This window comes from Chlamydomonas reinhardtii, chromosome 16 (genome assembly GCF_000002595.2).
Source record: "Chlamydomonas reinhardtii strain CC-503 cw92 mt+ chromosome 16, whole genome shotgun sequence".
In the NCBI taxonomy this organism is placed as follows: domain Eukaryota; kingdom Viridiplantae; phylum Chlorophyta; class Chlorophyceae; order Chlamydomonadales; family Chlamydomonadaceae; genus Chlamydomonas; species Chlamydomonas reinhardtii.
In genome coordinates, this window is record NC_057019.1 from 3151834 (window position 1) to 3179794 (window position 27961).

General features: G+C 60.9%; 6 protein-coding genes across 6 annotated transcripts; 4 read left to right on the forward strand and 2 right to left on the reverse strand.

Annotated features, from left to right (window-relative positions):
• Window positions 1-12: 12 nt before the first annotated feature.
• CHLRE_16g665950v5 (uncharacterized protein) lies at window positions 13-6504 on the forward strand. Its single transcript, XM_043071061.1, has 19 exons — window positions 13-386; window positions 547-733; window positions 887-1036; window positions 1172-1251; window positions 1451-1601; window positions 1798-1982; window positions 2164-2268; window positions 2507-2758; window positions 3105-3182; window positions 3477-3541; window positions 3718-3793; window positions 4002-4121; window positions 4278-4389; window positions 4599-4936; window positions 5062-5118; window positions 5234-5320; window positions 5477-5557; window positions 5779-5959; window positions 6127-6504. Exons 1-19 carry the CDS (start codon window positions 105-107, stop codon window positions 6219-6221), a joined length of 2682 nt encoding a protein of 893 aa, XP_042915702.1. The 5' UTR covers window positions 13-104; the 3' UTR covers window positions 6222-6504.
• A 58-nt stretch (window positions 6505-6562) lies between these two features.
• On the forward strand, window positions 6563-10857 carry CHLRE_16g666000v5 (uncharacterized protein). Its single transcript, XM_043071062.1, has 10 exons — window positions 6563-6839; window positions 6970-7226; window positions 7380-7430; window positions 7694-7895; window positions 8083-8792; window positions 8924-8969; window positions 9389-9433; window positions 9599-9706; window positions 9915-10031; window positions 10280-10857. Exons 1-10 carry the CDS (start codon window positions 6675-6677, stop codon window positions 10373-10375), a joined length of 1797 nt encoding a protein of 598 aa, XP_042915703.1. The 5' UTR covers window positions 6563-6674; the 3' UTR covers window positions 10376-10857.
• A 1058-nt stretch (window positions 10858-11915) lies between these two features.
• CHLRE_16g666050v5 (uncharacterized protein) lies at window positions 11916-15542 on the reverse strand. Its single transcript, XM_001701385.2, has 7 exons — window positions 15129-15542; window positions 14487-14632; window positions 14125-14285; window positions 13735-13917; window positions 13237-13481; window positions 12761-12931; window positions 11916-12540 (listed from the first exon to the last, which is right to left on the reverse strand). Exons 1-7 carry the CDS (start codon window positions 15450-15452, stop codon window positions 12424-12426), a joined length of 1347 nt encoding a protein of 448 aa, XP_001701437.1. The 5' UTR covers window positions 15453-15542; the 3' UTR covers window positions 11916-12423.
• A 91-nt stretch (window positions 15543-15633) lies between these two features.
• Window positions 15634-18894, forward strand: CHLRE_16g666100v5 (uncharacterized protein). Its single transcript, XM_043071063.1, has 7 exons — window positions 15634-15783; window positions 15884-16047; window positions 16228-16339; window positions 16526-16627; window positions 16773-16885; window positions 17032-17224; window positions 17402-18894. Exons 1-7 carry the CDS (start codon window positions 15754-15756, stop codon window positions 17933-17935), a joined length of 1248 nt encoding a protein of 415 aa, XP_042915704.1. The 5' UTR covers window positions 15634-15753; the 3' UTR covers window positions 17936-18894.
• A 20-nt stretch (window positions 18895-18914) lies between these two features.
• On the reverse strand, window positions 18915-22437 carry CHLRE_16g666150v5 (uncharacterized protein). Its single transcript, XM_001701384.2, has 8 exons — window positions 22271-22437; window positions 22088-22178; window positions 21875-22022; window positions 21339-21803; window positions 20904-21101; window positions 20552-20712; window positions 19863-20142; window positions 18915-19676 (listed from the first exon to the last, which is right to left on the reverse strand). The coding sequence occupies exons 1-8, from the start codon at window positions 22287-22289 to the stop codon at window positions 19380-19382; spliced, it is 1659 nt and encodes a 552-aa protein (XP_001701436.1). The 5' UTR covers window positions 22290-22437; the 3' UTR covers window positions 18915-19379.
• A 115-nt stretch (window positions 22438-22552) lies between these two features.
• Window positions 22553-26976, forward strand: CHLRE_16g666200v5 (uncharacterized protein). The gene is made up of 13 exons (XM_001701413.2): window positions 22553-23100; window positions 23190-23315; window positions 23381-23454; window positions 23544-23613; window positions 23805-23932; window positions 24092-24186; window positions 24358-24424; window positions 24561-24690; window positions 24809-24898; window positions 25027-25152; window positions 25291-25421; window positions 25553-25933; window positions 26081-26976. Exons 1-13 carry the CDS (start codon window positions 22999-23001, stop codon window positions 26370-26372), a joined length of 1812 nt encoding a protein of 603 aa, XP_001701465.1. The 5' UTR covers window positions 22553-22998; the 3' UTR covers window positions 26373-26976.
• The last annotated feature ends 985 nt before the right edge of the window (window positions 26977-27961 follow it).

Below are 27961 nucleotides of genomic sequence, written 5' to 3' on the forward strand. Positions count from 1 at the left end.
CAGCAGCGGCAATTTCAGTGGGCTGAAGCCATATAGGGAGTCGACTTCGAATTGTAGCGACAGCCCTGACAGCGCAGCTCAAGAATACATACGTATGAAATACAATGAACGCGCCGCCAAGCGCTTGGTGTGATTATTTTCCAGCATCAGAATTCAGTCCAAAGGATAGGCGCGCCCTGCTGATAGACGACCTCCTAAAATTCTTCACCAGCGATGCTGGCTGCTCTTTCGTCCAGGCGTTGCGGCCGTCGCGCGTGAACGGTTGCTATGTGCTCCAGGTCGACTATGCCGACCTTGAAACCAAATCGGGTTTGCCTGATGTGCCGGCTGCGCTCGACGGCTCGCCCGTGGAGGCCCTGGGCTGCGTGGCCGTGGCCGCACACGAGGTACAGCTCAGAATGCGACCTGTCTAAGGCTGAGCTCATGGGCAAATGCAGCCTACTTCTCTCATGGTGGCATAAATTAAGTAGACGTTGATATGTTCAGCTGCGAGGGGGCAGCGCAGGGGTGCAGTGTGGCTGATTGTTCCTGGCGTGCACACCACAGGCGGCGTTTAAGCACGGCAAGGGGCGGCTCGCAGATGGGATCTCGGCGGCCCCCATGCAGAGCGGCGCCACGCATACAGCCCCGGGGGCAGCTAACGGCGTGCCGCCTCCCGGCCGCGTCATGGTGCGACTGTACAACCACCCCGCCTCCCTAACCCACATCCGCGCCCTGAAGTCGAGCTCCATTGGTACGTGGCTGCTACATACTTGGACCTGGTCCCTGCAGAAGTGCAGAGGGTATCGCAGCACCTCACACAGCGCACCATTGCATCCCTCTCATTCCCAATCATCAACGTGCCATATCACACTAGCCGACAAGTAGCTTACACACGTCTTCGCAGGCAAGCTGGTCACCCTGCGCGGCACGGTCGTGCGCATGACCCCCGTGCGGCCGTTGGTGACCCATATGGACTTCGTATGCGCCAAGTGCGGCTCCCGCACCACACAGGCCTTCACCGACGGCGTGTATGCGTTGCCCACTAAATGTGCTGGTGAGTGCTGTGAGTTGTGCTGCTGCAGACAGGGCCGCGATTGCGCTGGTATTTGGTGCTAGTGTGAACATGTTGCTCGGCTGGGAGGAAGGCGCAACAGAGTCTGCGTGCACTCTGCCCCAACACGCCGGCCAGGTGACGGCTGCCGCAGCCGGACCTTCGCGCCACACCGTGCCTCAGCCCGCTGCGTGGACTGGCAGAAGATTCGGTTGCAGGTCAGTTAGAGTGGTGCTGAAGCGGGTAGCTGGCGGCAGTGTCGGGCAGCCGAGGCTTGACACCGCATCCGCCCAGTGCCGCTTCTCTCAACCACCAGTCCGCATGTTGTTCGACGATTTGGGTCACATGTGGTGATGTGGGGCCTTGCATACTTACACGCTGCTGGTGCTACCGCCGCCGTTGTTGCCACCGCCGCAGGAGCTGCTGGGTGCTGACAAGGCGGCTGAGGGGCAGGTGCCCCGCAGTGTGGAGGTGGAGCTGTCCGGTGACCTGGTGCACGGGGCGGTGGTGGGCGACGTGGTGACGGTGGTGGGCATCGTCAAGGTCATGGCCACAGGGGACGACCTGGGTAAGCACAGGGGGGAGCAGGGAGGGTGGTGGTGGACAGGTGGGTCGGAGTGGAGCTGCACCAGGATCTGCATACCGTGAATCACCTACACTCCCGAAAGCGTCATGGCCGGGAACGAACTGTAATGAATTTGTTTGACGACCGTAGATATGCAGAGCATCCTGAGTCCAGGCGCTTACCTTTGGAGCCATTGCAGGCAAGTTCGCGGCGACCGGCAGCGTCAATGGCGGTGGGCCTCCTGGCGGCCCTGGTGGCTTTCAGGGCGGTGGGGGAGGTGGTGGTGGCGGCGGCGCTGGCGGCTCCCGCAACGGCAGCTCCCTGTTCCTCATGTACCTGGAGGCTGTGTCGCTGAGCTGCCCCAGGCAGCAGCTGCAGGGAGAGGTGAGTGCGTGTGGGCACAGCGCCTTGGGCGCCGCTGCCTCCTTAGTGATGCGCTCCACCTTCCGTTACGCCATGTGCTGCGGCCATTCCGCATGCGGCACCAACACAACGCTGGTCCGCTCATCAGTCCTTGACTTACAGCCGTGCCCCGTAAATGTGCGGCCCGGCGCGGCGCACGCAGGTGCCGCTGTTGGGCGACAGCAGTGCCGCGGGCGGGCTGCCGGGCTCCACCTCCCTGCCGTCGTTCATCACCCGGGACCTGGCGTTTGTGGTCAAGTTTTGCGAGGTGGGTCCGGCACGCACATTGGCGCTTCGGCGAACCTCAAGCCTTTGTTGTTGCTTAGGCTTCCACTGTGGTTGGATTCTCGCAGCCGGCGGGTCAACAAGTGCTCCTAGAACCTATCTTCCCATGCGCTTCGCACCGGACCCCATCAGGGCAACCCTTCCCGGCATGCGCCCTCTGCCCCCTTTCTCCCTCTCTCTCTCCTCCCCGACTTCCATGCCTGCCCACTGCGCCCATGTAGACATTCGGCGGCGACCAGCTGCGGCAGCTGGTCCACGCGCTGTGCCCCTCCATCTACGGCCACGAGCTGGTCAAGGCAGGCATCGTGCTGGCGCTACTGGGGGGCGTGCGCAAGCACACAGGGGCTGAGGGAAGCGGCGGAGCCGGAGCCGGGCCGGAATGCCAGCCGAGGGCGGGGCGAGTGCCGGTGCGCGGTGACATCCACGTGCTGGTGGTGGGAGACCCCGGCCTGGGCAAGAGCCAGCTGCTGCAGGTGAGCGGCTGGGTTTGGGTGGCTCTGACCATACCCAAGAAGCATGCATTAAAGGAAGACGAAGTCCAGTAGACCCATGTGCACATTGAGCAATACGGTTGGGGTGAGAGAGCATGGGCATGACTTGAGCGCAGGGCTGCATCAGCTGTAAACGGCTGCAAAGTTTTATTCTGGGTGGGCAGGTGCGCGGCTGGATTAGGGTGGGGGTGCCATGGTACCCCATGAGTATTTGGTCAGAGGTACCGGTATAGGAAGACCAGTACGCTCTTATGCAAAAGGGTGCATTTTGTTTGAGCGCACGACTTGTGACAGCCGCACACACTCCACACTCTTGTCGTGTCCCCAGGCCGCAGCCGCAGCGGCGCCTCGTGGCATCTACGTGTGTGGCAACACTTCCACCTCGGCCGGCCTCACAGTCAGCGTGGTGAGTGCAAGGGGCCATGCGGTACAGTTTGCAAGCTCCCCTTGCCCTTGGTACCGCTCCCGCACAACCATGGCGAGTTTTAGTAAACGGTGTTTGCGGTTCCGTGAGCTTGCGCTTCACATGTTGTAATAGGATGTCTGGCGGTGCAGCCACAGCTGTCACTGTGCGCCGGGCCAAAATGTGCTTGCGGGCCTCCAGCAAGAGCCGAAGCAGCCTCAGGACGTGTGCCGGGAGCTCTGCAGTATGCATGTGCCGCCAGCTGCTGCGACCCGTACCACTGCCACTGCCGCACAGGTCCGTGACGCCGTCACTGGCGATTCAGTCCTGGAGGCTGGTGCGGTCGTGCTCAGCGACTGCGGGTGAGCTCACACATTCTTGGAAATATAAACACAGACGCATGTCGGCATGTGTGTTCACACGCGCTGCGGCTCTAGACACTCTCACCTCCTTGCCGGCGCCCTGGCGCTGCATCTTGCAGCCTGGTGAGCACCTGCATTCCCTACGCCTGCTTGACGACTGCATGGCACCCGCGCAGGCTGTGCTGTGTGGATGAGTTTGACAAGATGACGAACGAGCACCAGGCGCTGTTGGAGGTCATGGAGCAGCAGGAGGTGGGGTAAGGGGGCTTGCACCGCGGGGGTTGCACGCACACGCCGAATGAGGCGCCGGAGGGTATGTATGCCGGCAGCGGATGCGAGGCGGCAGGTGATCGCTGCCCAGTAGTGCACCTCCCACCGACCTACCCACAACCGTTTGTGCCAGTACCTACTGCTACTACTGCTGCCACTGCTGTTACTCCGGGTCCTGCTCCTGCTGCAGGTGAGTGTGGCCAAGGCGGGCCTGGTTGCAAACCTGCCGGCACGCGCCTCCATCCTGGCCGCAGCCAACCCGGTGGGCGGACACTACAACCGGGCCAAGACACTGGCGGAAAATCTAAAGGTACGTGGGGGTAGGTGCGGCTGCTGGGCTGCGTGTGCATAGCTTCAGCTCTCTGCACCCTCATCTGCGCGGCTTTAGCTGCTTACAAGGCCCACGCACATTGCATCATGGGCCTCTGCAGCACCGTGACCTGCGGTATTGATGCTTTCCTCGCAGGGCACCTCGCCCGCCATGCTGAGCCGTTTCGACCTGATCTTTGTGCTGCTGGACCGGCCGGATGAGCAGCTGGACCAGGCGTTGAGCGAGCACGTCATGGCGCTGCACAGCGGTGAGCGCAGGGAGGAGGGAGGAGGGAGGAGGGAGGAGGGACTACATGTGTCCTAGCCAAACGAAGGGGCCCCGTGGTCATCGGACTGGGGGCAGGCGGGGAGCGTGGCCGCGTGGTAGCACAAACGGGAATACCGTAACATAGGGCATGCCTCGCGCGCCATATGACATGCTGGCGTGTCTGCGGCGAAATCACCGCCACCGCTGCAGGCATGGCGGACCGCGCGGACAAGGCGCGGCAGCGACTGCTGCAGTACGGCTCCTCCGCGGGGCCGGTGGGGCTGCTCACGGCTGGCCCCTCAGCCTCGGGCCTGGGCGGCCCCAGCCAGTCCTACGGCGGTGGCACACAGGCTGGATTCGGGGCCACACAGGCCGGCGGTCCGGGTGGTCCTGGTGGCGGGCGGGTGCCGCTGTCGCAGCGGCTGAAGCTGTCGGGCGCCGAGGGCGACAACGCCAAGCTGCCGATACCGCTGCTGAAGAAGTACGTGCAGTACGCGCGGACGTACTGCCATCCGCGCCTGTCGGAAGAGGCCAAGCAGGTGCTGCAGGTAAGTGAGCCGGGTGGCCTGCACGGGCTTTGGGTGGGGATTGTGGCAGGTATGGGCGTTCGTCATTTTGTAACTTAAGAGTGACCCGAGTTTGGTTGCATGTCCAATATCTTCCTTGCCTGCAGGCCTTCTACCTCCAAATGCGGGCGCAGGCGGTGCCGGGCTCCAAGAACCCTGTCACGGTATGGATGTGGCAGTGGACTGGCATGGGCGGCGTCTGGCGTGTTGTCAAGCTGAATCAGTGAAGGGCCTATTTGATGCATAGCAACAATTGAGCGACACGTGCGGCACGCACAGGCCCGGCAGCTGGAGAGCTTGGTGCGGCTGGCGGAGGCGCGGGCGCGAGCGGAGCTAAGGCCTGTGGTGGAGCGAAGCGACGCGGAGGTGCGCATCTGCGGTTAACATTGCCTGCGTCAAAATGACTGCCTATGTAAGCAACCGCTGTCTTTCAGGGGAGCTTTTCGAGCACCACACCCCGTGCCTCTGACTGCCTGACGTCCCTACACCCCTCCGCCCCTCCTCACCCCACACACGCGGTAGGACGTGGTGGACCTGGTGCGCGAGGCGCTTTACGACCGCTTCGGGGCGGACCTGGCACTGGGCTGCACCGACTACCGCGCAGTGAGTACCGCGAGTACGAGGGCAAGTGCCGCCGTCGCCTGTGGTCTGTGGTGATGCCGCGGAGGGAGGCCTCTCAGCCTTACCAACTGGCATTGCGGTGATGTTAGGGAGAGGTTCTGGTCTTCAGTGCCCTCCGTTCATGCCGCGTGGTTGTGGCAGTAACGGCACGCTGGTTTTGCAAAATCCTCCATAGTCGGTAACAATTCGCCTTCTGAATGCAGGGCGGCGGCCGCGCGGGCAGCCGCGGCGCCGAGACGGCCCGCTTCATGTCCGCACTGCGACGCCAGGCGGAGCGCGAGGGCCGCTGCGTGTTCTCCTCCGCCGAGCTTTACAGCCTGGCCAACGAGCTCAGCCTGGCGGTGCGGGACGTGGCGGCGTTCGTGGACCAGCTCAACGAGTCGGGTAGGTGGTTGGGGAGGGTTAAGAGGGCTTGGTGGGTGGGAACTGGGAAGGAAGGCTGTGGGTTTCGGTGTAATGCCGGATGAACGGAGACCCGAGGTAGCCTGCAGCGCCAGCGCGCCTCGGGTGTAATGTTGCTTCCGTTACTAATGCTCGTGTGTACTGCGCAGGCCAACTGCTCAAGCGCGGCGGCGGGCAGTACAAGGTGGAGGGGGTATCGCTGCCCAGCGCTTCCAACCAGGGCAACGGCAGCGTATGCTTTTAGGTAAAGGCTGGCACGAGCATGTGACGCAGGGGTACTTGGAGGATTGTGAAAGTTGTGTGTCAAGCCATGGGAGTGCGGCAAACAGGACTGGCAGCATGCATAGTGCAGAGTGGGAGGGCATATGAGCAAGGCAAAGTGGTAGACTGAGAGAGAAAGTGACGGTGGACGTAGCAGGATGTGGTGCGTGTTTCAATGCTTGCGCGCGTGCGGAGCGTTGTTAGCATTGTCTTCTAACAGCATATGCAGGCCAGATGCTTGCCAGGATGTGTCCTTTCAAGTCTCCGCCGGTGAAATGGCACGTTTCACCAGCGCCGGGCAATGATGGTTCGGCGCGGCGGCACGAAACCCGCTGGTCGCCATATCAAGCTTTCAGTGTGCAACTGCATAATACGTGTAGGTGCTACAAATGATTTGCTATGCGCCACATTTGTAACATAGTTTCCCACTCCGACGATGCAACCTGTTCCAGCGGGCGCTGAGCGAACCGTCTTTCGTGCCATCCGCGATCCTTACCAAGGGTATCAAGCAAAGCGTCGTCAGGATGCACTTCAGAGACAGAAAGTCGCACGTCTGCAGAGCGCTAATCGCGCGCGAACATTGGTACAGGAGCCAGGGCAGGTGAGCTGATTGGCATTATTTTAATGACGGAATTATACGTTTTCAACTCATCACCTAAGGAAAGGGTGTATGGTGAAACCCGATGCCGGCGAGCATGTCACTTGCGCAACCAAAATACCCCATACAACAGGAGGAGAGTGAGTCTGGGCTAGATGTGGAGGTTGACGAGGAGCGGGGGCCGCAGGAGGACGAGCCCATGGAGGCCTCCACCTCGTCTGCTACTGCCGCCCGGGTACCCGGCAGCAGTGGCCGCGCCCGGCGCAAGGGCAGCGCGGCGGGCAAGCCTGTGCGCAACGGCGGGGTGCGGGCGTACGGGCAGCAGTACGGCAACGAGCTGATGCAGCCGGAGTGGATGACGGATGTGCCGGTGGACCTTGGCGGCAACTGGTGGGTGCGCGGGCCTCAAGACGGCGGGTGGGAAACAGCTGGGGACAGCTTCGTCGAACGTGCTGGCGAGGCCTGGGCCGTAGTTCAACATACATGTTGTACATCGTGCAATGGTTGACTGAGCGCTCTATGGGTGATGCTGGGTGGATGCAGGCTGGTAATGCCGAGGCCGGAGGGCATGCGCTGCCTGCTGGTCACGGCCAGGTGAGGCTGTGTGCGTGCTGAGGGCAGACGGCAGTGGGGACTGGGCTATGGGGACGGTGGACGGTGGCGTTGTTCATTGGGTCTGGACGGCTGGGTGGAATAGGCACACCAGGCAACTTTGTCCTCGAACAGGCCCGGCTTTGACCTGACCGTGCGCGGCACACCTGAAAGCTGCGGCGCACGTTAGCCACGACTCTCAGATGTGCCTCCTCCCCCACTCCCTTCCTGCTCTCCCTCCCTGACATGTATTCATCGGTCTTCAGGGGCCGCACCGTTTCGTGGCTGCGTAACGGCTCACCGCTGCACCGCTTCCACTGCGCACTGCCCGGCGGCTCGCCAGGCACAGCCGCCCGCTGCGGCGGGGCCGCGGGCGCCTCCGCTGCGGCCGCCGGCTTGGGCGGCTCTGGCGACTACTGCCTCCTGGACTGCATCTTCCACCCGCCCAACAACACCTACTACATACAGGTGAGGCCGCTACGACATAACCTGGACCAAGTACTGCAGCGCCACCACAGCCTTCGGACTCAGCCGGATGCAACTCGTGGCCGTTTGCGCCGCGCCCTGCGTACTCTTACTGCCGGCCACCAGCTACTTTACATTGCGCGTGCTGCTGATGATTTTACACTACGCTCATGTGCTCCCACGCCGTCAGGACCTGCTGTGCTGGCGCGGCTATGCGCTGTACGACTGCGCGGCGGAGTTCCGGCAGTACTGGCTGGCAGCCAAACTGGCGGAGGAGGAGGGCGGAAGGCTGAGGGAGCTGCTGGCGCAGGTCCAGCCGCCTCCTCCGCCGCCACCGCCACCACCGCGTGCAGGGGCGTCAGCAGCGGCCGGAGCGGCAGGGGAGCAGGGCGGGAGGAGGCAGCGTCCAGGGAGGGAAGGGCGAAGCGGGAGAGGCGCAGGCCGGCAAGGCGGTGCCGCTGGCGACGAAGACGTCAGCATGGGCGGTGCGGGCGAGGACGGAGTGGAGGCGGCGGGAGCGGAGGATGAGCCGTACGCGCCGCTGGCCACTTTTCGGATTGTGGCACTGCCGGTGCAGCCCTGCACGCAGGAGGGTCTGCGGGCGGCATACGGCGACCCTGCACAGATGCTGGCGGCCGCAGCTGCGCTGGCGGCTGGGGCTGGGCCAGACGCAGGAACAGGCTCGGGCGACTTGGCCATGCAGGCCGACACACATATTGGAGCACCGGCGTCCGCTCCTGCACCATTAGCAGCCGCGGGGCAGGGGCAAGCGGAGGTGGCAGGGGCGGCTGTGGACTTCATGCGTGATGGGTTGTACCTGCTGCACCGGCAGGGCCACTACGTGCCGGGGCCGACGCCCAGTCCGCTGGCGCTGCTGTGGAAGGACCTGGGCTGCAGCAGGTGAGGAGCGCGGGCGGGCGGGAGGTCGGGGCTCAAGTGCTGCGTGTGAACTGCGCGTTGTAAACGGCTTCACGTGCCGGCAGACTCTGGGAAGAATTAGCCTTGGACGCCCACTGACGCCCACTGCGCAGGTACCTGATGGACACAGACAACAAGGGTCTGCCGCTGGAGCACCAGGTGTGGCGAGGGGTCTGGCGAGGCTGTGGCGAGGGGTGGGGTGAGGGGTGGAGTGAGGGGCGGGGCGAGGGGCGGGGCGAGAGGTGGGGCGAGGGGTGGGGCGGAGGTGGGCCGAGGGGTGGGGAAAGGGGCGAATGTCTTTGGCAATGGGGTTTTGGGGCTGGAGGTTGTGTTTTCATTTCCACAGGCGCCCCTACACAGGTACGGGGGTTTATGAGAGCCAAACCCATAGTGCGCTGGGCTGCATTGCAAGTACGGGGTGTGTGCCTGTGCCTGTTAGTGGGCTGGCGAGGAAGATAGAGACTGCCGGAGGCTGCGGCTAAGTTAGCGCTAAGAATCAAGCACACAGGGGAGCGATGCTGTCATGTCTGTAATCTTCATGCACAGTACTTATCAACCTGATGCCAACACGCACGCAGCAAGTCATCCTCGCGTACCGGGCCGACCGCACCGTCGCCACCGAGGTAAGGAGCAGACCCTGCGCACTCTCGGGAGGAATGCGCCTGCCTCAAGCTAACCGTCTAGCCCTCGTGTCGTCCATGGGTATCTGCCCGGTGGCTCCAAACCTGCCTCAGTTTACTCACCCTGTTCCATGTCATGCGTTGTTCCGACACCGCCAACCTGCACAGGACGACCCGCCTGTGGTGCTGGGGAAGCTGCCGGAGGCGTTTGCCACGACTGCGGGCGAGCGGCTGGGGTTGAAGCCTGGGCGGCTGCTGCGCTTCTCCATCAAGCAGGTACGGCCTTGGTGGCCGACCCATGTGATGGCGCTCCCTGCGCATGCAAGCACCGTGCCTTGGGTGCGCCGCATCTACAGCCCGGCCAGGGGCACTCCTGCGCCCGGCTCAATCTCCTCCCCGTTATTTTCCTCCCCTGCAATGCTGTACTGTGCCCATCTTTTGTTCTGCACCCGTTCTTCCTGGATCTCCAACGCTTTCCCGACAGGGTGGCATCACCTTTCACGAGGGCCGGCCCTGCGGCGCCGACCTGCACTTTGAGGGCACAGTGCCGCAGCGCCGCGGCCGGGCGGATAGCTTCTCCAAAATCATGTTCCAGCGCCTGGTGAGAGTCTGGCGGGCTGGGTGGGCAACGTGCACGCTAAGTGTTTGGCTGAGTAAAGGCAGGATGCGGGACTGGTACGTGGCCTAAAGGAGCTTATGTCCGCAGCCGTCTGCCGGCTGGCCGCCGCTCTTCAGCCACGAGGCTGCGCGACGCGTGGGCAGCGGCGTATTTTGTGGCCCAAGTTGCAGCACACGCTATAATGCAGTGTGTCGCTGTGATCACGACCGCGTACCACACTTGTCCTGCAGGCGCGGACTGCGCCGTTGTCCATTTCTGACCTGGAGGGCGCCCTGCTGGCCTCGGCATCCGCGGAGTGCGTGCTGGGTATGGACTCCATGTCATAAAGGGTGGCACTCGCAGGCACTGGTAGGGGCTTCCAGGTTCTTGAGGTTGGTCGCAACCGTACAAGTGTGTGGTAAATATAGGTCGCAGCAATACAAGAATCTGCAGCTAAACTGCGTCGATTGGCTGAGTGCTGAGGCAAGAGGCTGCGTGCTCTGGCGTGCTGCAACTGGTTTTTGGCACATCCAACCGTGGCGGCATGTGTAGTAGAGGGGGCAGGCAAGGCCACGTGGAGGAGGAGAGCGCGGCGCCGCCCGAGAAGCTGCGCCGGTGCGCAAGTTGAGACCTGCCGGTGTTTGGTCTGCGGTCTTTGCTGGCAAGCAAAGCGTGGCACGGTGGGGGGTTGGATTTATTGCTGTTTAGTTTGCGTGTGCTTAACAGCGGGACGCGGCTGGACACATGGCGGGCGTGCCTGATCAAACCGCCCCCCCGGCTATAGGAGAAAGGTGGCGCGGGCAGGTAGCCGATGTAACGAGGAACGGTAGCGGAACAGTCCGAGATGAGGTAGACGCTTGCGGCCTCACACTGGAGACGCGGCGTGGGCTCAGCCCCTTTTCCCGTGCCCGGGGAACACTTGTCCCTTGCGGGATTTGTCTGTCCCATTTGTCCCGCCATTTTGTCACCTCGCAGTCAGCTGCAGCTCGCTCCCTCCCTCCTCCCTCCTCCCTCCTCCCTCCTCCCTCCTCCCTCCTCCCTCCTCCCTCCTCCCTCCTCCCTCCTCCCTCCTCCCTCCTCCCTCCTCCCTCCTCCCTCCTCCCTCCTCCCTCCTCCCTCCTCCCTCCTCCCTCCTCCCTCCTCCCTCCTCCCTCCTCCCTCCTCCCTCCTCCCTCCTCCCTCCTCAGCTGCTGTTCGCGCATCATGCTAAGCGGCAAGATCCCGTTGTGACGCTCCTGCCATCTGGGTTGCGGGCTTGAGCACCAGGCCGGGCGCCCGCAAGCCCAACGGCAGCGCGTGGCGGGCGCCGGCGGCTATGCGGCCTTTTGAGCTGGCTTCACGTAAGCACCAGCACAGCCTCCCGCCAAGAATGCTCGGGAGGCAAGGCGGCAGCCAACTAGAACCCTAGCTGGACCGCTGACTCGCCAAACACCCAATTAGCGCTGCTTCTGGGCCCATTGCATCATTGCCGAGCGCTTGAGTCCCCCCATCGCTCGCCAGCGTCCCACGGACCTGCACCGAGTCCGTGTTGGTGATGTCCACGCGCTGAAAGCCCGCGTTGGACAGCTCAGGCCGCCTCTCGACTGCTGCCTTGAATGAATCATCGCTGCGGCTGGCCACCGTCACCTTCAGGTTGGGGAATTCCTTGAGCAGCGTGGCCGCAGTGGATGAGCCCACGCGACCAGTGCCCCCTATCACCACAACCGACTTATCGGGCACAGGACCCGTCGCACATACCACATGCGCTGCGGCCCGGCGGGCGCAGGGCCGGGCGACGAGTTTGGCACCCTGGCATCGTGCGCCTGTGGCTTGTGAGGTGTTGGCCACACGACGCATGGTGTGAGACTGGGTCTAGAGTGCCGATGCACGTGCACTCGCATGCGCAATTCAGTTCGATGTTACCTTACCCCACTCAGGTCCGAAGTATCCGAATACAATATGCGTAACCCAGGCAGCCGCCCGCCCGTCCGCTTATGCACGTGCACTCGCGTGCGCGCGGTTTGCAAATGCAGTTGGATGTTACCTTACCCTACTTGGGTCCGAGATATCCGAATACAACATGCGTAACCCAGGCAGCCGCCCGCCACAGCTGCAACCAGCCGACTTGAAACTACCGTGCAAGACAAGAATGCCGCTGCGATGTCCGAAACCAGGCTTCCACTCAGGTCAATGTGCCTACGACTGCCATCTTTGCCCAAATACATCTAAACCCGCCCGCCCACGCAGTCATCTAGACCCGGATTAAGGGGGCACCTTGCTATGAAGCCTACGCGGCGTCAGTCAGACACATGTCTAGCCCGCTCTTACCGTAACCCCAAAGCCCGCACCAAGTCCAGCCCGGCAGCTTCTCGATAGCTACTCAGGCTGCCTTACCGGCCTCTACGGCTGTACGGCTCTACCAGTAGATCATGCCACCGATCTGCTTGATCTCACTCTCCAGAGCCCACGCCGACCTGTTCAGCTCGAAGCGGGAGCAGCCAGTGGCCGCGAACTGCAGGAATTGCCGACGGTCCTGTGGAAGCAGGGCGAGCATAACATGCGGCCCAAAAAATCAGTCCGCGGGGTGGCAAACCGACTCTGCACCGTCGTGCCTGCTGTCCAGGAACAAGATCAGTGTGTGTGTGGCCTGACGGCACGAAAGCTGCCCATGGTGCCCGTGATGTATTGTCCTGCGGGCGAGTCCCAAACCCGCCCGAGCCCAACCTGCCTGCCCCCTCGGGCCCCTCGCCCACCTGCAGCGCCTCCTTCTCCTCGGGGTACCACACGCCCGGCTGTGTCTTGCCCTGCAGCACCGACTGCGCGAAGGCGGCCGTGCTGTAGCCCATGGACTGCGACAGGTACTTGTGCACGAAGATGCCGCTGCTGTTCTTGCCGCCCACCATGTCCACCTCCACACGCATAGCCTTCAAGGGGTTCCGGGAGAAAGGAAATTAAGAGAACCCAACCCCAACGTATGCTGGGCTGCACTGCATGTTCTTGAAGTAGGGGGAGAGGGCAGCGGCTTGCTCATGCGGCTCGCAGCCCTATTAAAGCTTGACATTGCTGCACAGATGCAGCCACAACAAGCGATCCCTCCTACGGTATTTCTCCGACTCCTTCCCTCACATTTCTCTTCCCAGCCCCGTCGTGTGCGCATGCCGCCGTGCTAACAACTGCGGCGCAGCTTCCTTTACAACATCTTTTCCTTCCCTCGCACTGCACTGCTCACCACAGCCTCGCCGATAATCTTGTCCACGTTGCGGACGAAGGGGTCGGACAGCTTGGCGAAGCCCTTGACGAAGTTGCGGTCGTTCAGCAGGCTGCGCGGCACCAGGCGCGCCGTGAGCCACATAGCCCAGTTCCAGATGAAGGGGTCGGTGCCGAAGCGCGCCGACACGTCCGGCACGCGCATGTACTTGTGGCCGCTGACCACCTCGGGCAGGTTGTACAGGTACACGCCCTTGCGGCCCACGCCTGGCGGGAGCGGGTCAAATGGTGGGTAAATGATGGGTGGGTAAATGAGTGGGCGAGGCAAGTGCTCTGTTGCACTGTGGAAAGGGCGCATTCATCGCATACATACTGGAGTACGTGGGCACGCCCCCTCAATGATGGCTAATTATGAGGTCACGATAAACACTGCCCAGGGCGCTATCCGCGTCAGGTGCCTCGGCAAATGGACGCCTGCGCCGCCCCGCGACCTCGACACCGGCTCCCGGCGTGCACTCACCAGGCCCGAAGTCCACCTCTCTCCGGTTGCTGATGGGCGGCAGCACCACCTCCTTGTTGTCCTTGTACACGATCACGTCCTCACCGGCCAGCAGGAAGCTGGTCTCCAGAATGGTGGGGCCGGCGCCGCCGCTGCCCGCCGTGTAGTAGCTGTAGCGCAGCCACTTGGGCTCCACACTCTCACCTGCAGGCATTAACACCAGCGAGTCAGGACTAACCGGAACAGCTACGCAGTTGCCATCTGCTGCCGTGGGATCCTCGTCCGCAATGCCTCAGCATCACCGCTCAGTACTCCTGCATAAGCAACGTGGGTGTGCCCTGTTCCTACACCCTCGACCGCGGCCTCATCCTCAACCGCGGCCCCACCTGCCACCACGCCGTCAGTACCCACCTGGTGCGGGTGTGCGGTAGTTCCAGTTGTCATCGTACTCGGCGCGGGCGATGGAGATGATGTGCGCGGCCATGACGTTGGAGGTGCCAGGGTAGATGCCGCCCGACACGATGGCGGGCACGCCCGCGGCCTTGGCCTTCTCCATATAGGCAGCCTTGGCACTGAGGGTGGCCGGGGGGGGGTTTGAAAGTGAAAAACAGTATTTTGATTGGGTAGAGTTGGCAATGACAGTTGTTTTGGACGTAGTGCCTAGTGTCCGCTCCTGGACCCGGCCCCCCCACCAGACCTGGCGGCTTAGGCCGCTCCACAGTCCGCCGCTGCGACCCTCAACTGCATCCCCCATGGTATTGCTGGGCTCTCACCCCTCGGCAAAGGGCGTGTCATCGCACACGTCGATGTAGCCAGTGCCGGAAGCAATGGCCGCCTCCAGCACCGCATAGTTCTTAGAGCGCTGGAAGGGGCCGGCGGTGTGGATGACCAGGTCCGCGCCCGTGGACTTGAGCAGCGCCTAGTTGAGGAGTAGGAGCAGGGAGGTTGGGGGATGAGCGGTTGGAGCGGAGCGGGTGGCGAGGCTTGGAGGATGCAGAACCTGAAGTGGCCCGTGCAGTTGCAAGTACCGTGCGCTTGACCTAGATGCCCCTGCTTGCAGCAGCACTCTCAGCGCATTCGAGAGCTCTGGCTAACGGTAACTCAATCTCGCACTTCCTCCCAAATCCAGCCTAGCTTTGCAAGATCCCATTGTAACGCTCCTGCCATCTGGGTTGCGGGCTTGAGCACCAGGCCGGGCGCCCGCAGGCCCAGCAGCAGAGCGGCGGGGGGCGCCGGCGGCTATGCGGCCTTTTGAGCTGGCTTCACGTAAGCACCAGCACAGCCTCCCGCCAAAAATGCTCGGGAGGCAAGGCGGCAGCCAACTAGAACCATAGCTGGACCGCTGACTCGCCAAACACCCAATTAGCGCTGCTTCAGGGCCCATGGCATCAAAGCCGAGCCCCAGACCCACGGACCTGCACCGAGTCAGCGTTGGTGATGTCCACGCGCTGAAAGCCCGCTTTGGATAGCTCAGGCCGCCTCTCGACTGCTGCCTTGAATGAATCATCGCTGCGGCTGGCCACCGTCACCTTCAGGTTGGGGAATTCCTTGAGCAGAGTGGCCGCAGTGGATGAGCCCACGCGACCAGTGCCTCCTATCACCACAACCGACTTATCGGGCACAGGACCCGTCGCACATATCACATGCACTGCGGCCCGGCGGGCGCAGGGCCGGGCGACGAGTTTGGCACCCTGGCATCGTGCGCCTGTGGCTCGCGAGGTGTTGGCCACACGACGCATGGTGTGAGACTGGATCTAGAAGAAAAGCCAACGACTAAATACAGTACAAGAACAAAACGATGACTGCAGAATTAGAAAAAGAGGAATGGCTTTAATGCGATCGCTAGTCCCAATTCTGCGAGGCGAAGGTGAATTGTTTAACTGATTGAACCTTATCAGCACCATACACCGTAGTATAATAGCCGAACTGTAGCGTTGTTCGAAATGCCCTGACCGGCGTCGGCCTTGCTGTTTACATTTCGCCCAGGCGCGCACCGAAATGCCACCGCGACTCTGCGTGAGGTGCAACACCTCTCGGGCTATGCTGAATCGCCCGAAAACCCAGGAGCAGGCGAGTTTCGGGGCCCGCCGGGGCTTCCTTGGGGCTGCGCAGCAGCGCACACGCCCACACCCGACCGGTCGGGCCCAACCCCCGACTTTGCACCGCGCAGGTCTGTCGGGAATGCTTCTTCACGGCCTTTGAGGAGGAAGTACATCAGACTATTGTTGACAACAAGCTCTTCAAGCATGGCGAGCGGCTTGCAGTTGCTGCCTCAGGCGGCAAGGACTCCACCGTGCTGGCCCATATTATGAGCACGCTCAACGCGCGATACAAGTGAGCAGGGAGGGCCACACGAAAGAGGCGTATTAACGTAGCAGTAGTTTTGGGTAGTCTGGTATGATCTTTTGGGCGTTTGGCACGGCCAAGGCGCAGTTTGCGCTGGGCGACTACTCAGTGTGTGGGACTTTGCCGGTCTCAGTGTGGTGACCACGCCCGACCAATTTGTGACCACAGCTACGGATTGGACCTATTCCTACTGTCCATTGACGAGGGCATCACCGGGTATCGGGATGACTCGCTGGAGACGGTCAAGCGCAACGAGCAGCAGTACGGCATTCCGCTCAAGGTGAGTGAGGGCACGGACCTTGCGGTGCCGGAGAAATTTCTTGGGCCAGCGGAAGGTGCTGAACTCGCAACAGCTGTTGCGTGCGGGCTCGCGTGTGGTGTATATTGTTCCAGTAAACCCATGCAGCATTTGCAGTACTCGAATGCTGGTTGAGTTGGTCAAGCTCACTCAGCTCTTGACATGCAGGTGGTGTCGTACAAGGAGCTTTACGGCTGGACTATGGACGAGATTGTGTCGCAGATCGGCACTAAGAACAACTGCACCTTCTGCGGCGTCTTCCGGCGGCAGGTGCGTGCAGTGCCGCAATATCCAATGCTTGCCACGGTCAACTGAGGCTATTGGATGCCTGCATAATGTTCTTGTCCAGAACTGCCCAGACACTGACATTCAACTCCACTGCCGGTGCCCCCAACGCAACCCTCTTGGTGGCCAGGCGTTGGACCGCGGCGCGGTGCTGATGGGTGCCAACAAGATCGCCACCGGCCACAACGCTGATGACGTGGCCGAGACCGTGCTGCTCAACATCTTGCGAGGGGACGTGCCCCGGTAGGCCGCGGGAGCCTACATGGCGTTACGCTGGAAGGTGGCACTGTCCGCTTAACTTCCTGTATGGCGATGGAAGCCCGCCTGTAACTGACTGACGCCCAGAACCTTCACTCCTTTCCTTCATGCGCTTGCCTGATGTGGCTCAGGCTGGGCCGCTGCGCCAACATCATCACAGGCGAGGACAGCTCGCTGCCGCGCGTGAAGCCGTTCAAGTACGCGTACGAGAAGGAGATTGTGCTGTATGCCTACTACAAGAAGTTGGACTACTTCAGCACTGAGTGCATCTATGCGCCCTTCGCAGCGCGCGGCTTCGCACGCGAGTTCATCAAGGACCTGGAGGTGAGGGGGCCAATCACATGGTCACATGGTGCCACTAGAAGGCGCATGCAGCAAGGTTGCAGGGTTGGCAATTGTTTGGCACTGTCACGTGTGGTGACTGCGTGTGCACACAAGCTTTGCGTGAAGCTCACGGGACTGAGCCATACCTGCGTGTCGCGCAATCCCTCTTGCGGGCAGGCTGCGAGGCCGCTGGCAATTATCGACGTGATTCGCTCTGCCGAGGACTTCGTGTTCGCAGCGGCCTCGGATGAGAAGCTACCGCAGCCGCGCACCTGCGAGCGCTGTGGCTACATATCCAGCCAGCCCGTGTGCAAGGCGTGTGTGCTGCTGGAGGGCCTCAACCGGGGCATGCCGCGCCTAGGCGTCAGCCGCACTCGTGGGCGGCGTGGCGAGAAGGCGGGGCTACACCCGGACGTCGGCCGAGGCGGTGGCGGTGGTAGCTCGGGGCCTGCTGAGGTGGCAAGTGAGAGCGCGGAAGCCGCCAGCACAATGCCGGCAGAACGGCAGGGAGGAGGGGTGGCACAGGCGCCAGCAGGCGGGGAGGGTGGTGCTGCGCCAACGACAGCGGGTTGTGCGGACGACGGGTTGCCGCGGTTCGAGGCTTGGGCTAGCGGCGCTGCGGGCGCTGGGGGCCAGACGGCAGCTGAGAAGGTGGCAAGGGCCGCTGTGCGCCAGAGAGGCCCTGTAGAGATCGTGTACGAGACCACATAGAACCCTAGATAGTTGTTTGGCCCCGGCCGCACGGTATAAGCGCTAACTGACATGTAGTTGCAGAAGGCTGACAGGGTGCGGTTAGGTAATCAGGGCGGATCTTCATCAGTTTACAGTTACTACGGCACACGCTGTTTGGTAAAGCACTCACTGCTATGACTGCTAGACAGAGCACACAGGCGGCCGGTTGGACGGATATGGCGCGCCGGGATAGGCATGCGGTTTGGAGGTAGAGACCTTTGCAGATGCCCCGCGGCAGGGCTTGCAACCGTGGCGGTGACTGCTGCATAGGTAACCGAAGATGCTTAAAGAACCCCATGCGCACGGTGTCGGAAGAGGGCATCGTAGCTAGCGTAGGTTGGCCAATATTGGCGCATGCGGTAGGGGCATCTGCGGGGAAAGCCGCGCATGACGGCATGAGGATAGGCAGGCACGCGGTCCCCGGGTCCCGCAGAGGTGCCGATGGCCGTGTGCTGTGTGTACTGGTATGGTGCCGCTTCGGCGTCCATTACTAAGACCGGACCTTACAGTGCCCTTCACGGGTGCGGCATGCCCCCATGGCGTACCGGTATTAGGGCGATCCGTGGCTCTCGCCTACGCGGTGTTCCCACACGCCGAAGCAATGTGTTGAGTTTGCGCCTAGAACAGACGACCACTTAGGAGTCAGGACGGTGTATTGGGGCTCGCGCTGAGACAGGATCAACCCATCTAGCTCCCTACGTCAACGGACCTAGGCCGGACGGCTGGGGAGGACGGCATTCACCTGTCCTCCATAATCTGCACACACAACGCTGCAGCACACACACTCCCAATCAATCGGTATCGCTATCCAGGCAATGCCATCAATCCGGGTCAGTCCAGAGACGGCCTGTTCAGCGGTGGCCATGGCGGTGACAAGCGGTGATGAGGCAGTATGTTTGCTGCAGCACAAAGGTCGGCCAGACCGTTCTGAAGCCGGGGCAGACGATGATGGCATGAGCTCGATACTAGCTTACATACACCAGCGCATCACACCGGCGACGCCATGTGAAGCACATGCTGCCGTTACCTGTCTGCATGAACTTGAAGCCTCGATTGTACATCGTGATTGTACATCTACACCATGGAATCCTTACGGCACTATTTAGCCGCACGGAAGCCATGCATTCCTTCCATGTCCATATGGATTACCATTGCCCTACCCCGAGCGGATTGAGGTAATGGTAGTGTTAGCACGCCCTCAGTAACTGTCAAATAGTCAAGTCATCATCATACGACCGTTCCGGGGCGACGCTAGCTCGGACCCCACCTGATGCACCTTGCGCACACGCGCCCTGCGGTATTCTGCCCCTGAACCCTTGACGCGCCATCAGTACAGCACACGCCCACAAAACCAGCATCACTTCGCACCCTCACACTCCACAACGTCACACGCGCACGCCACATCAACTCTGCCACCTCCCCATCACCGCCGCGTCGGTGACCCACGCTTCCCGCCTGTCGCGTCTGCCCCCGCTGGCCGGACCTTAATGGCCGTCTCCAGCTTCCGCGGCAGCGTCCGTTGCACCTTGCTCTCCAGATGCTCACGCGTCAGCGGGCGGTCCTCTTCCACCGGCTCCGGTTCCAGCCCCTCCACCTCCTCCTCCTGCGTAGTGCTGGGCGGCTCGATGATGATGCGGTTGCCCGGCTGCGTCAGTGGCTGCGCCAGCAGCGCCTCCGCAAGGCCGTCAGTGCCCTGCTGCGCTTTCCGCTTGGCGTAAATCTGCAGGCACAGCAAGAATGAGCAAACCGTGTAAGCATCATGACGGGCACCTGCTCTACGCCTGGTGTGCACCGCCTTCCCTTGCGCGATGGATACCTAGGACGGACTGAAGTGCATCCAGTCATACATCGCCTACGGACCCCATCATTGCACTCCTCTCTTTCACGACCATGGCCTGGCGCCCACCTGCAGAATCTCGTTTGTCCGCTGCTCGATGATGCCCAGGTACGCCGTCAGGTTGGCCTCGGTCACGCCCTCCTCGCCCAGCAGGTCGCGCACTGCCGGCGTGTTGCAGCCGATGCGTTCAAACAGGTCATTGATGCCCGCCTTAAGCGCCGTGGTCATGGACAAAGCCGAATCCGTGCGCTTCTCGTACAGCTGCGACTGCGCCTCCGACGCTGCGAGCCGCGCCTCCTCCTCCGTTAGCTCGCGGGACTTGGTCATGTCCAACTCGCGCCCGGTCTCCCTGTAGTGTGCGGGAGTTGAGCACAGTAAACACGGGTGATGCGTTAGACCATGTGCGCTGACGTATGAATGCGGATGTTACAAAGGGGACAGTCCCAGCACCCGAAGACGCCGAGCCATCACATGCTATCTTGAGTCCACCAACCCCGACTTTGCTGCAAACCCTCCCGCGGTCAAAGTCCGTGTGACTCCGCGCACAGTGAGTCCTAGCCAAGCCTCAACCCGCCAGAGCCCCACCGCTGTGCCTCAACGCCACAAGCCTAGGCATAGGAGTGCCGGGAAACGTCTAGGCACGCTGACGTATGACGTATGACGTATGACGCTGCTGAGACACTTGCCTAGAGAGGCATGCGCGTGCGCAGTGCTTGAGCCCCCCCGTGCCAAACCCCGGCCCCAGCTTCATGACACACCTGTACTTGTTAATCTCCCCACGCATGATATTGATCTGGTCCTCCAGCTTCTCAATTTCCTGGTTGACCTCGTTGACGTAGTTAAACAGCGTGTAGTTCTGGTCCTCAGCCGCCAGGAAGGTGTTGACCAGCTGGTCGATGTCCTCAATACCTGTGGCATCCTGCATGGATGAAGGGCCAAATTGACCGTGAGCCGACGGCAAACTCGCCACCAGCAGGCGCGATTTCGTTGCAGCTCACGCCAGCTGGCTACCACTAGACCAGCGGCATGTGCTGTAGCGTGGCACATCAAAACCCCTTCATCCCCTCGCAGCCCAGCACGCGTCGGTCCTTCTCATCTGTCGCGGCTCACCTGGATCCGCTTGAAGGCCTGGCCGTACATCTCCACCTTCTCGGCCGCTACGTTCTGCGCCATCGCCTTGTTGTACCCAACGTTCCACGAGCCTTTCGTGATGCGCTTCTTCTTCTCTGCTGAGGACAGAGTTCCCATCTTGAGGAGCTCCTGCGTCTCACGCTCGCGCATTGCCAGCTCTTGTGCGCGGGCGCGTTCCTATGGCACATCAGTGGTTCGCAACGGTAGGCACAGTCAATGGTGCGCGAAGTGGGATGTGCCGCAGTTATGCGTCAGTTTGCGTGTGCGAATTGCATCTGCCCGCAAGAGTGTGTGGGCAGGAAGGCAAGGGCATATGAGCAGTCATCCAAGTACGCCATGCCTTCGCCCCAAGTTGATGCACCTCAGCACTCTGTACAAATGTGTAGGTGCGCTGCGGCCCCAGCTACTACGCACCCGCTCCTTCTTGTCCTCCTCAATGATGGTTGTGAGCTGTCGCCATTCCTCCTCGAAGCCCTGCTGCTCCTTGTCCGCCTGCGCCTTCAGGGCGTTCATCTCCCCAATGGCCTTCTCTCGCGCCTCAAATGCTCCATTGGCCTGCTGAATCATGTCCGCCATGTCCCGCTTCAGCTTCGCCAGCTCCCGCTCCAGGTTGCTCTGGATGCTCTCAAACATGATGCGCTCCCGCCGGAGGTTATTTATAGACTCCCGCAGCTGCTTGTTGTGCGTAATGGACTGGTTGTACTTCACGTACGCCTTCTCGAGCCGGTTCTCCAGCAGCTTAATGCGCTTCTGCACCGCGGTTGACTGCTCCTTGGCGGAGAAGATGCCGCCCATGTTGTTCCGGGTGGTGGTTAGCGTGCTGCCCATTTCCGACAGCTGCTGGTCCAGCATCTTTGTCTTGCGCATCTCCAACACAATCTGCAAATAAGCGCGCGGTTTCAGCGCTGGCACACGATGACACGCGGGGCGCGCGGTGCATGTCAACCCACCTTGCGGGCAAGCATGTCGCCCTCATCCTGCAACCGGTTGATGAGGGCTTGTGCAAACGGGTCACCAGGCCGAACGCTGAACTTATTTTCCAGCAGCAACTCCGTCTTGAGCTGCTCGTTCTGAGCTCGCAGCTTTTCGATAGCCGCTCTGCATACATTATTTGCAAGCATCAAGCCAGATGTTTAAAGCAAAAGTAGCACCTGACACCTTACCTTTGCTTGTCCAGCACGGACTTGTGCCCAAGCGTGTCGCCTGCGCCCAGCGTCCCCTTTCCCATCGAGCCCGCTGAGCCACCGCCACGAGCTGCAAGTATGGTACGCACGCAAAGGTTTAGCTGGGATGGCTTGGACATCCAGAGCAGGGCTCCCCGCGACATCGAAATACTGTCGACTCACTGGCGTCTGCAGACGGCATCCTTTATGTCACTTGCTTATAATGCTTAAAAAGGTAAACGTCCTGGCTAAGGCAAAATAGCTAAACGTGTGCTCTAAGCGGCCGCTGGTGAAAACTGGCTCACTGGGCCGTGTTCATATCTTGGTATCAGCAGGTACTTCAAGGAATTAAGAGAGTTGATAAAGGACCGAATGTGTATGGCCATCGAAGAAGACCGGGACCGCCGCGAATGGGGCCCCATCGTTTCTTTGCTCCGGAGTGCTCGTTTTTGCAGGCATCAGGTGCAACCTCCTGGCAAGTGAATTTGGTTTTTGTTTCTGACTAATACTTGACGATAGGCATAACAAGACAATCAACGGTGAGGCCGTCTCTGAGCCCAGCGCACTGACACGCCCTAGCGGTTGATAATTAGTTACGCTCAGTCTTCTCGACATATCAGCTCTTCATTCGTGTCCTGTAGTCAACGCCACAAGGAACACGGGCCAGACTCCGGTCGGAGTACTTTTGCAAGCCGGAAGCCAAACCAAAGCTTCGCCTGCTTGCCATTTTACCTGGCGTTCATAAAAGCCTACTAAGGCCTGGCTCGATATCGGCGAGCAGCGTTGACTTGGGCCCGGCAGTCTCTCGTTGAGACTCGCTCGGCCGTTGCTTGCGTCCAAGAAGGCGGACGCCCGCGTGCTGGCCTTTACTTATCATTTTAGCTCAGCAGCCGTAGCAAGCAGTCGCTGATATGAAGGGAGAAGGGCAGACGGACAAGGACAAAGCAGCGGACGTCGCAAAGGAGGGTGCTGCCAAGGAGGAGGAGGCCAGCACTGCGCCGCTGCCAGACAAGGCAAGATATTGTGCCGCCGCAGCTCCACCCGGGCTCAGCCGCATGCAGGCAGGCTGGCGCTCACCAGCTCTCGTAATTTGGCGTCGCAGGTGCTTGTTGGGGGCTCCCCGGAGTATTATGTGGAGCGCAAGCTGGGCAAGGGCGGCTTCGGCCAGGTCTATGTCGGCCGCAGAGTGTCGTCAACAAAGCAAAAGGACGGCCCCCAGGCGAACCAGGTCAGCAAGATTGTTTGAACCCTGGTTTTGCTAGTCCACGAAACTAATCAGCTCTTTGCGCGCAGGTGGCTTTAAAATTTGAGCACCGCAGCAGTAAAGGCTGCAACTATGGGCCCCCCTACGAGTGGTCCGTGTACAAGTAGGTGTCAACAAGCAGCCGGTTTTTTTCGCTGAACGGTCGAGCGTACGTAGCCCTTTGTGACCTCAATTACTTCCTTGTGCTTGTAGCTCGCTCGGCGGGGTGCACGGCATCCCTAAAGTGCACTACAAGGGGCGGCAAGGAGACTATTACATCATGGTAAGTGCCCGGCAGGCCTGCCGGGTGTTTCGGCCAGGGCGAGCGCTCCCAAGTTTCGGGAATGAAAGTTTACATATGGGGGCTTGAGTTTACAGGCGACAGCGTACAGCCTCGTGCTTAGGCTCTGGGGTTGGCACTGTCCCAGCGGGACCCGTAGCCGACTAACTCCGCCACGCAACTTGATGGCGCAGGTCATGGACATGCTGGGGCCCAGCCTGTGGGACGTCTGGAACTCGTCGGGCCAGGTTATGTCTCAGGAGATGGTGGCGTGCATCGCCGTGGAGGCGCTGTCCATTCTGAAGGAGCTGCACGCAAAGGGGTGGGTATTTGAGGCGTGTACGAATCTGGGCAGTGGCGACGTGGACCAAGTCCAACAACTTGCACCGCACCCTACTTCTCTGCAGTAGTTGTAGCTTGACATATCGCAGAAACGTTGGTCCTCTGCGCTTTGCGATGTAATGTTTGTGCAACGTTACAGGTACGTGCATGGTGACGTGAAGCCGGAGAACTTCCTGCTGGGGCAGCCCGGCACGCCAAACGAGAAGAAGCTGTACCTGGTGGACCTGGGCCTGGGTAAGAAGGGTGGCACCTGGACGCAGGATGTTTAGCGGGGAGAGGGAGGAGAGCCGCAGAGGCGAAGGAGGGCAAGGCGGAGGGGGAGGGGAGGTGGTGGTCGTTACATCGCAACTCCGCGTGTTCGAGCTGTCACGTTGACGCAGTAACCAAGTTCATTATTGTTCACAGCAACACGATGGAAGGACGCCGTGTGCGGAACACACGTGGAGTACGACCAGCGGCCAGACGTGTTCAGGTTCGTGTCTGTTGGCGGGAATTGAAACGGAGGTGAAGGATCTCCGCCGAAACGTTGGGTGCGTCTGATGGGCCGACTTGAAAGCCAGTCGGAAGCAGGGAACTGAAGTTCGTGCGTATCACCCGTGTGGCTGCAGGGGGACAGTGCGTTACGCTAGCGTGCACGCGCACTTAGGGCGGACAGCCAGCCGGCGTGACGACCTGGAGTCGCTGGCGTACACGTTGCTGTTCCTGCTCAAGGGCCGGTTGCCGTGGCAGGGCTACCAGGTGGGTTCACTTCAGATGGAGCGAAGTGGATGCGCAGCCACATGTGTGGGTTTGCAACAGCATAGCCCGTGGTCCTAGTGCCTGACGAACGACTGTGTGTACGTGGCGTCGGGGACAGGGTGACAACAAGGGCTACCTGGTGTGCAAGAAGAAGATGGCCACGTCCGCGGAGATGCTTTGTCGGTACACGCCGCCGGCATTCCGCCAGGTGCGTCGTACGCTGTTGTTGTTGAGGCCGTCAGTTTTAGAGCAGTTTCTGCATATCACGCTGCCCCGTATGGTCCTGGCAAACGCACCCAACGACCTGGATGCGGGCTGTGTCTTGCCTCGGTGCAGTTCACGGAGGCGGTGGTGAACCTGAAGTTTGATGAGGAGCCCAAGTACGAGGCGTACATGAAGCTGTTTGAGCCGCTGTGCGGCCCGGCACCGTCACGGCCGATTCTGGTGGAGGGCGGGGCCAAGGTTAGTCCACTGGTTCGGGCGAGCGCTTCCACTTAACTGCTTACTGCCTGGTGATCAACGTATGTTAAGAACTTGCTTGCTGGCTGTGATTGTCGCTCTCGTCACTTGTTGGCTCGCGCATCGGGGTTTGCTTCATAGGTCGGCCAGAAGCGCCAGCGCGATGCGGACGAGCAGCTGGAGGACGCGGGGCCGAAAAAGAAGGTCCGCCTAGGCCTGCCGGCAACGCAATGGATCACAGTCTACAACGCGCACCGGCCAATGAAGCAGCGGTGGGTGCCTGGCTCGGGAACCTGGCGAAGCGCGGGTCGTACACGTGCAGCTTGTTGTCGATCGTTTTTACCCGAGGCTGTCGGACGCAGCGCCATCATGTATTCATCATTGTTCTGTCCCCAACCCGCAGGTATCACTACAACGTGGCCAACACGCGCGTGGAGCAGCACGTGGAGAAGGGCAACGACGACGGGTTGTACATCTCGTCCGTGGCGTGCTGCCAGGAGCTGTGGGCACTCATCATGGACGCCGGCACCGGCTTCACGGCACAGGTGTACAACCTGAGCCAGCACTTCCTGCCCAAGGAGTGGATCATGGAGAAGTGGGAAGAGGGCTACTACATCACCGCGATGGCGGGCTCCATGTCGGGCAGCAGCCTGGTGGTCATGTCAAAGGGGACGCCCTACACGCAGCAGTCGTACAAGGTCAGCGACTCCTTCCCCTTCAAGTGGATCAACAAGAAGTGGAAGGAGGGCTTTTACGTCACTTCCATGGCCACGTCACACACGCGGTGAGTGCGCCATAGCTGCTGAGCGAAATGTTGCAGTACCGTATTGAGCTATCGTATGCTTTGCTTGTGCTGGAACCTGCTCATGACTTTGTTTTGTCACGCCTGTTCGGTCACGAAGTCTTTTGCCCTTCCCTCACCTTACCACAGGTGGGCTGTGGTGATGTCGCGCAACGCCGGCTTCGCTGACCAGTGCGTGGAGCTCGACTTCCAGTATCCGTCGGAGGGCATCCACCGCCGATGGGACGCCGGCTTCCGCATCACCGCCTGCGCCGCGACACCGGACCAGTCAGCGTTCGTGCTCAGCGTGCCGCGCCGGCGGCCAATGGATGAGACGCAGGAGACGCTGCGCACGTCAGCATTCCCAAGCTCGCACGTGAAGGAGAAGTGGGCGAAGAACCTGTACATCGCGGGCATTGCCTACGGCCGCACGGTCAGCTAGACGGCTGAGCTGTCAGTCCAGGAGCCTGCTGTTTGTCAGTGTGGCCTCATGTTATTCCTTGAAATGCGCGGGCCGCCTTGCGGTTGAGATGGCGAATAATGACGATCTCTTACTCTTAGACAAAGACAGACATGTGGGGTATGTTTGGTTTCCATTGTGCACCGACTTTTGGGGCTGTGTTAGCCCACTGACTGATGACGCAGCGGGACTATACGTGGGGCTGCGTCAAGCCCTTCACTGTGACTGGCATCCACGAGTGCCTCACATTGGGCAACTTAAAAGCGCCTGACCGTGTGTTACAGAACAGTCTGGCAAACCCTAAACAAAAGTGACGTCCCGGTAACGCCGGCGACCGGACATGGTCATTGCGACGTTGTGAGGGGAAGTGTTGATGATGGGCATCGTTTCATGTAGAGGAGTGTATTGGTGGGTGTGAGCCAAGTGGGAGAGGGAAAGTGTTCAGGTACGTGTGTCTGAGACGGGGAAGACGGAGAGCAACAGGAGCAGAATGATACAAATAGCCGGCACAGAGGGAACGTGCCAGAGCTGTGCAAGTGTGCCAGTGAGTAATGCAGATACAGTATGAGGTAAATTGGTACCTACTGCTTCAGTGCCTCTGGTGCCACCCTTGTCGCGAAGGCCCATACCTGTGCATCAGTTTCTCCGCACTCCAAACATCAGCCGCGCCATTCCCAATTCCAACCCGCGGCGCTTCCTCACACTCCGGTTGTGTTTGTCTCGCACTCGCAATCGACTCGCCCGCCACTCATCCGAACACTCGGGCTCCCTTTTTGGGCTGAGCCCCCTGAGCGAAGCGATCCAGGGGGGGCGAAGCCCCCCAGGATTGCCCCTGTCCGTGCGTGCGTGCGTGTGTGCCTGTGTCGACAAAAAGTACCATACTGGCACAAACCGCGAGTGCCACGTATTATTAATTGCAATTACCTATTGTAGAAAAATAGACGGCAGGGAAAACTCGGCCGGAGCGAGAAGCGACCTCGTGAGTCCATGGACATCTTGACTTTCTTCAGTTCGCGAGTATAGCTCTCGGCCCCTAAATATCTTACATCCATGTATCAAAACATGTCGACGAACGCTTTGGGGCAAGAATGTCGAAATTGTTTGCAACAGCCAAACCATGCGTCCCCGAGCCTTACATGTGTCGCGGCCCGGGATCCCGCGCCCGAGCCCGGCTAGCCGTTTGCGGTGCTTGAGTGGGATGTGGGTGAGGTGCATTTGGGATATCATGGACCGTGAAGTGGCGTGGGTAAGGTGGCGTGGCGTGGCGGGGACAGGGCATGTCGGTGCCTCGGCACGGCGTTGGCATAGTGGCCAGTCCCGCTGGATGGGCTTGCAAGGGTGCTGTTCATGTCGCCGGTGCCCATCGTCACATCCCCTTGCGCTACATGGGGCTCAGCCCATTTTCCAGCTGTACAAAGCTGACACCCCTTGTCTGCCTTGCCTCGCCCTGTTTCTGCCCCTGCTTGTCATACTGTCGCCCAGCCATTGCTATGCTGCATTCTGTCTGCAATTTCTCTGCGTTTGCGTCTGGTGCTCATCCGTAAACGCTGGTCACCTTCCTGCAGGTGCGC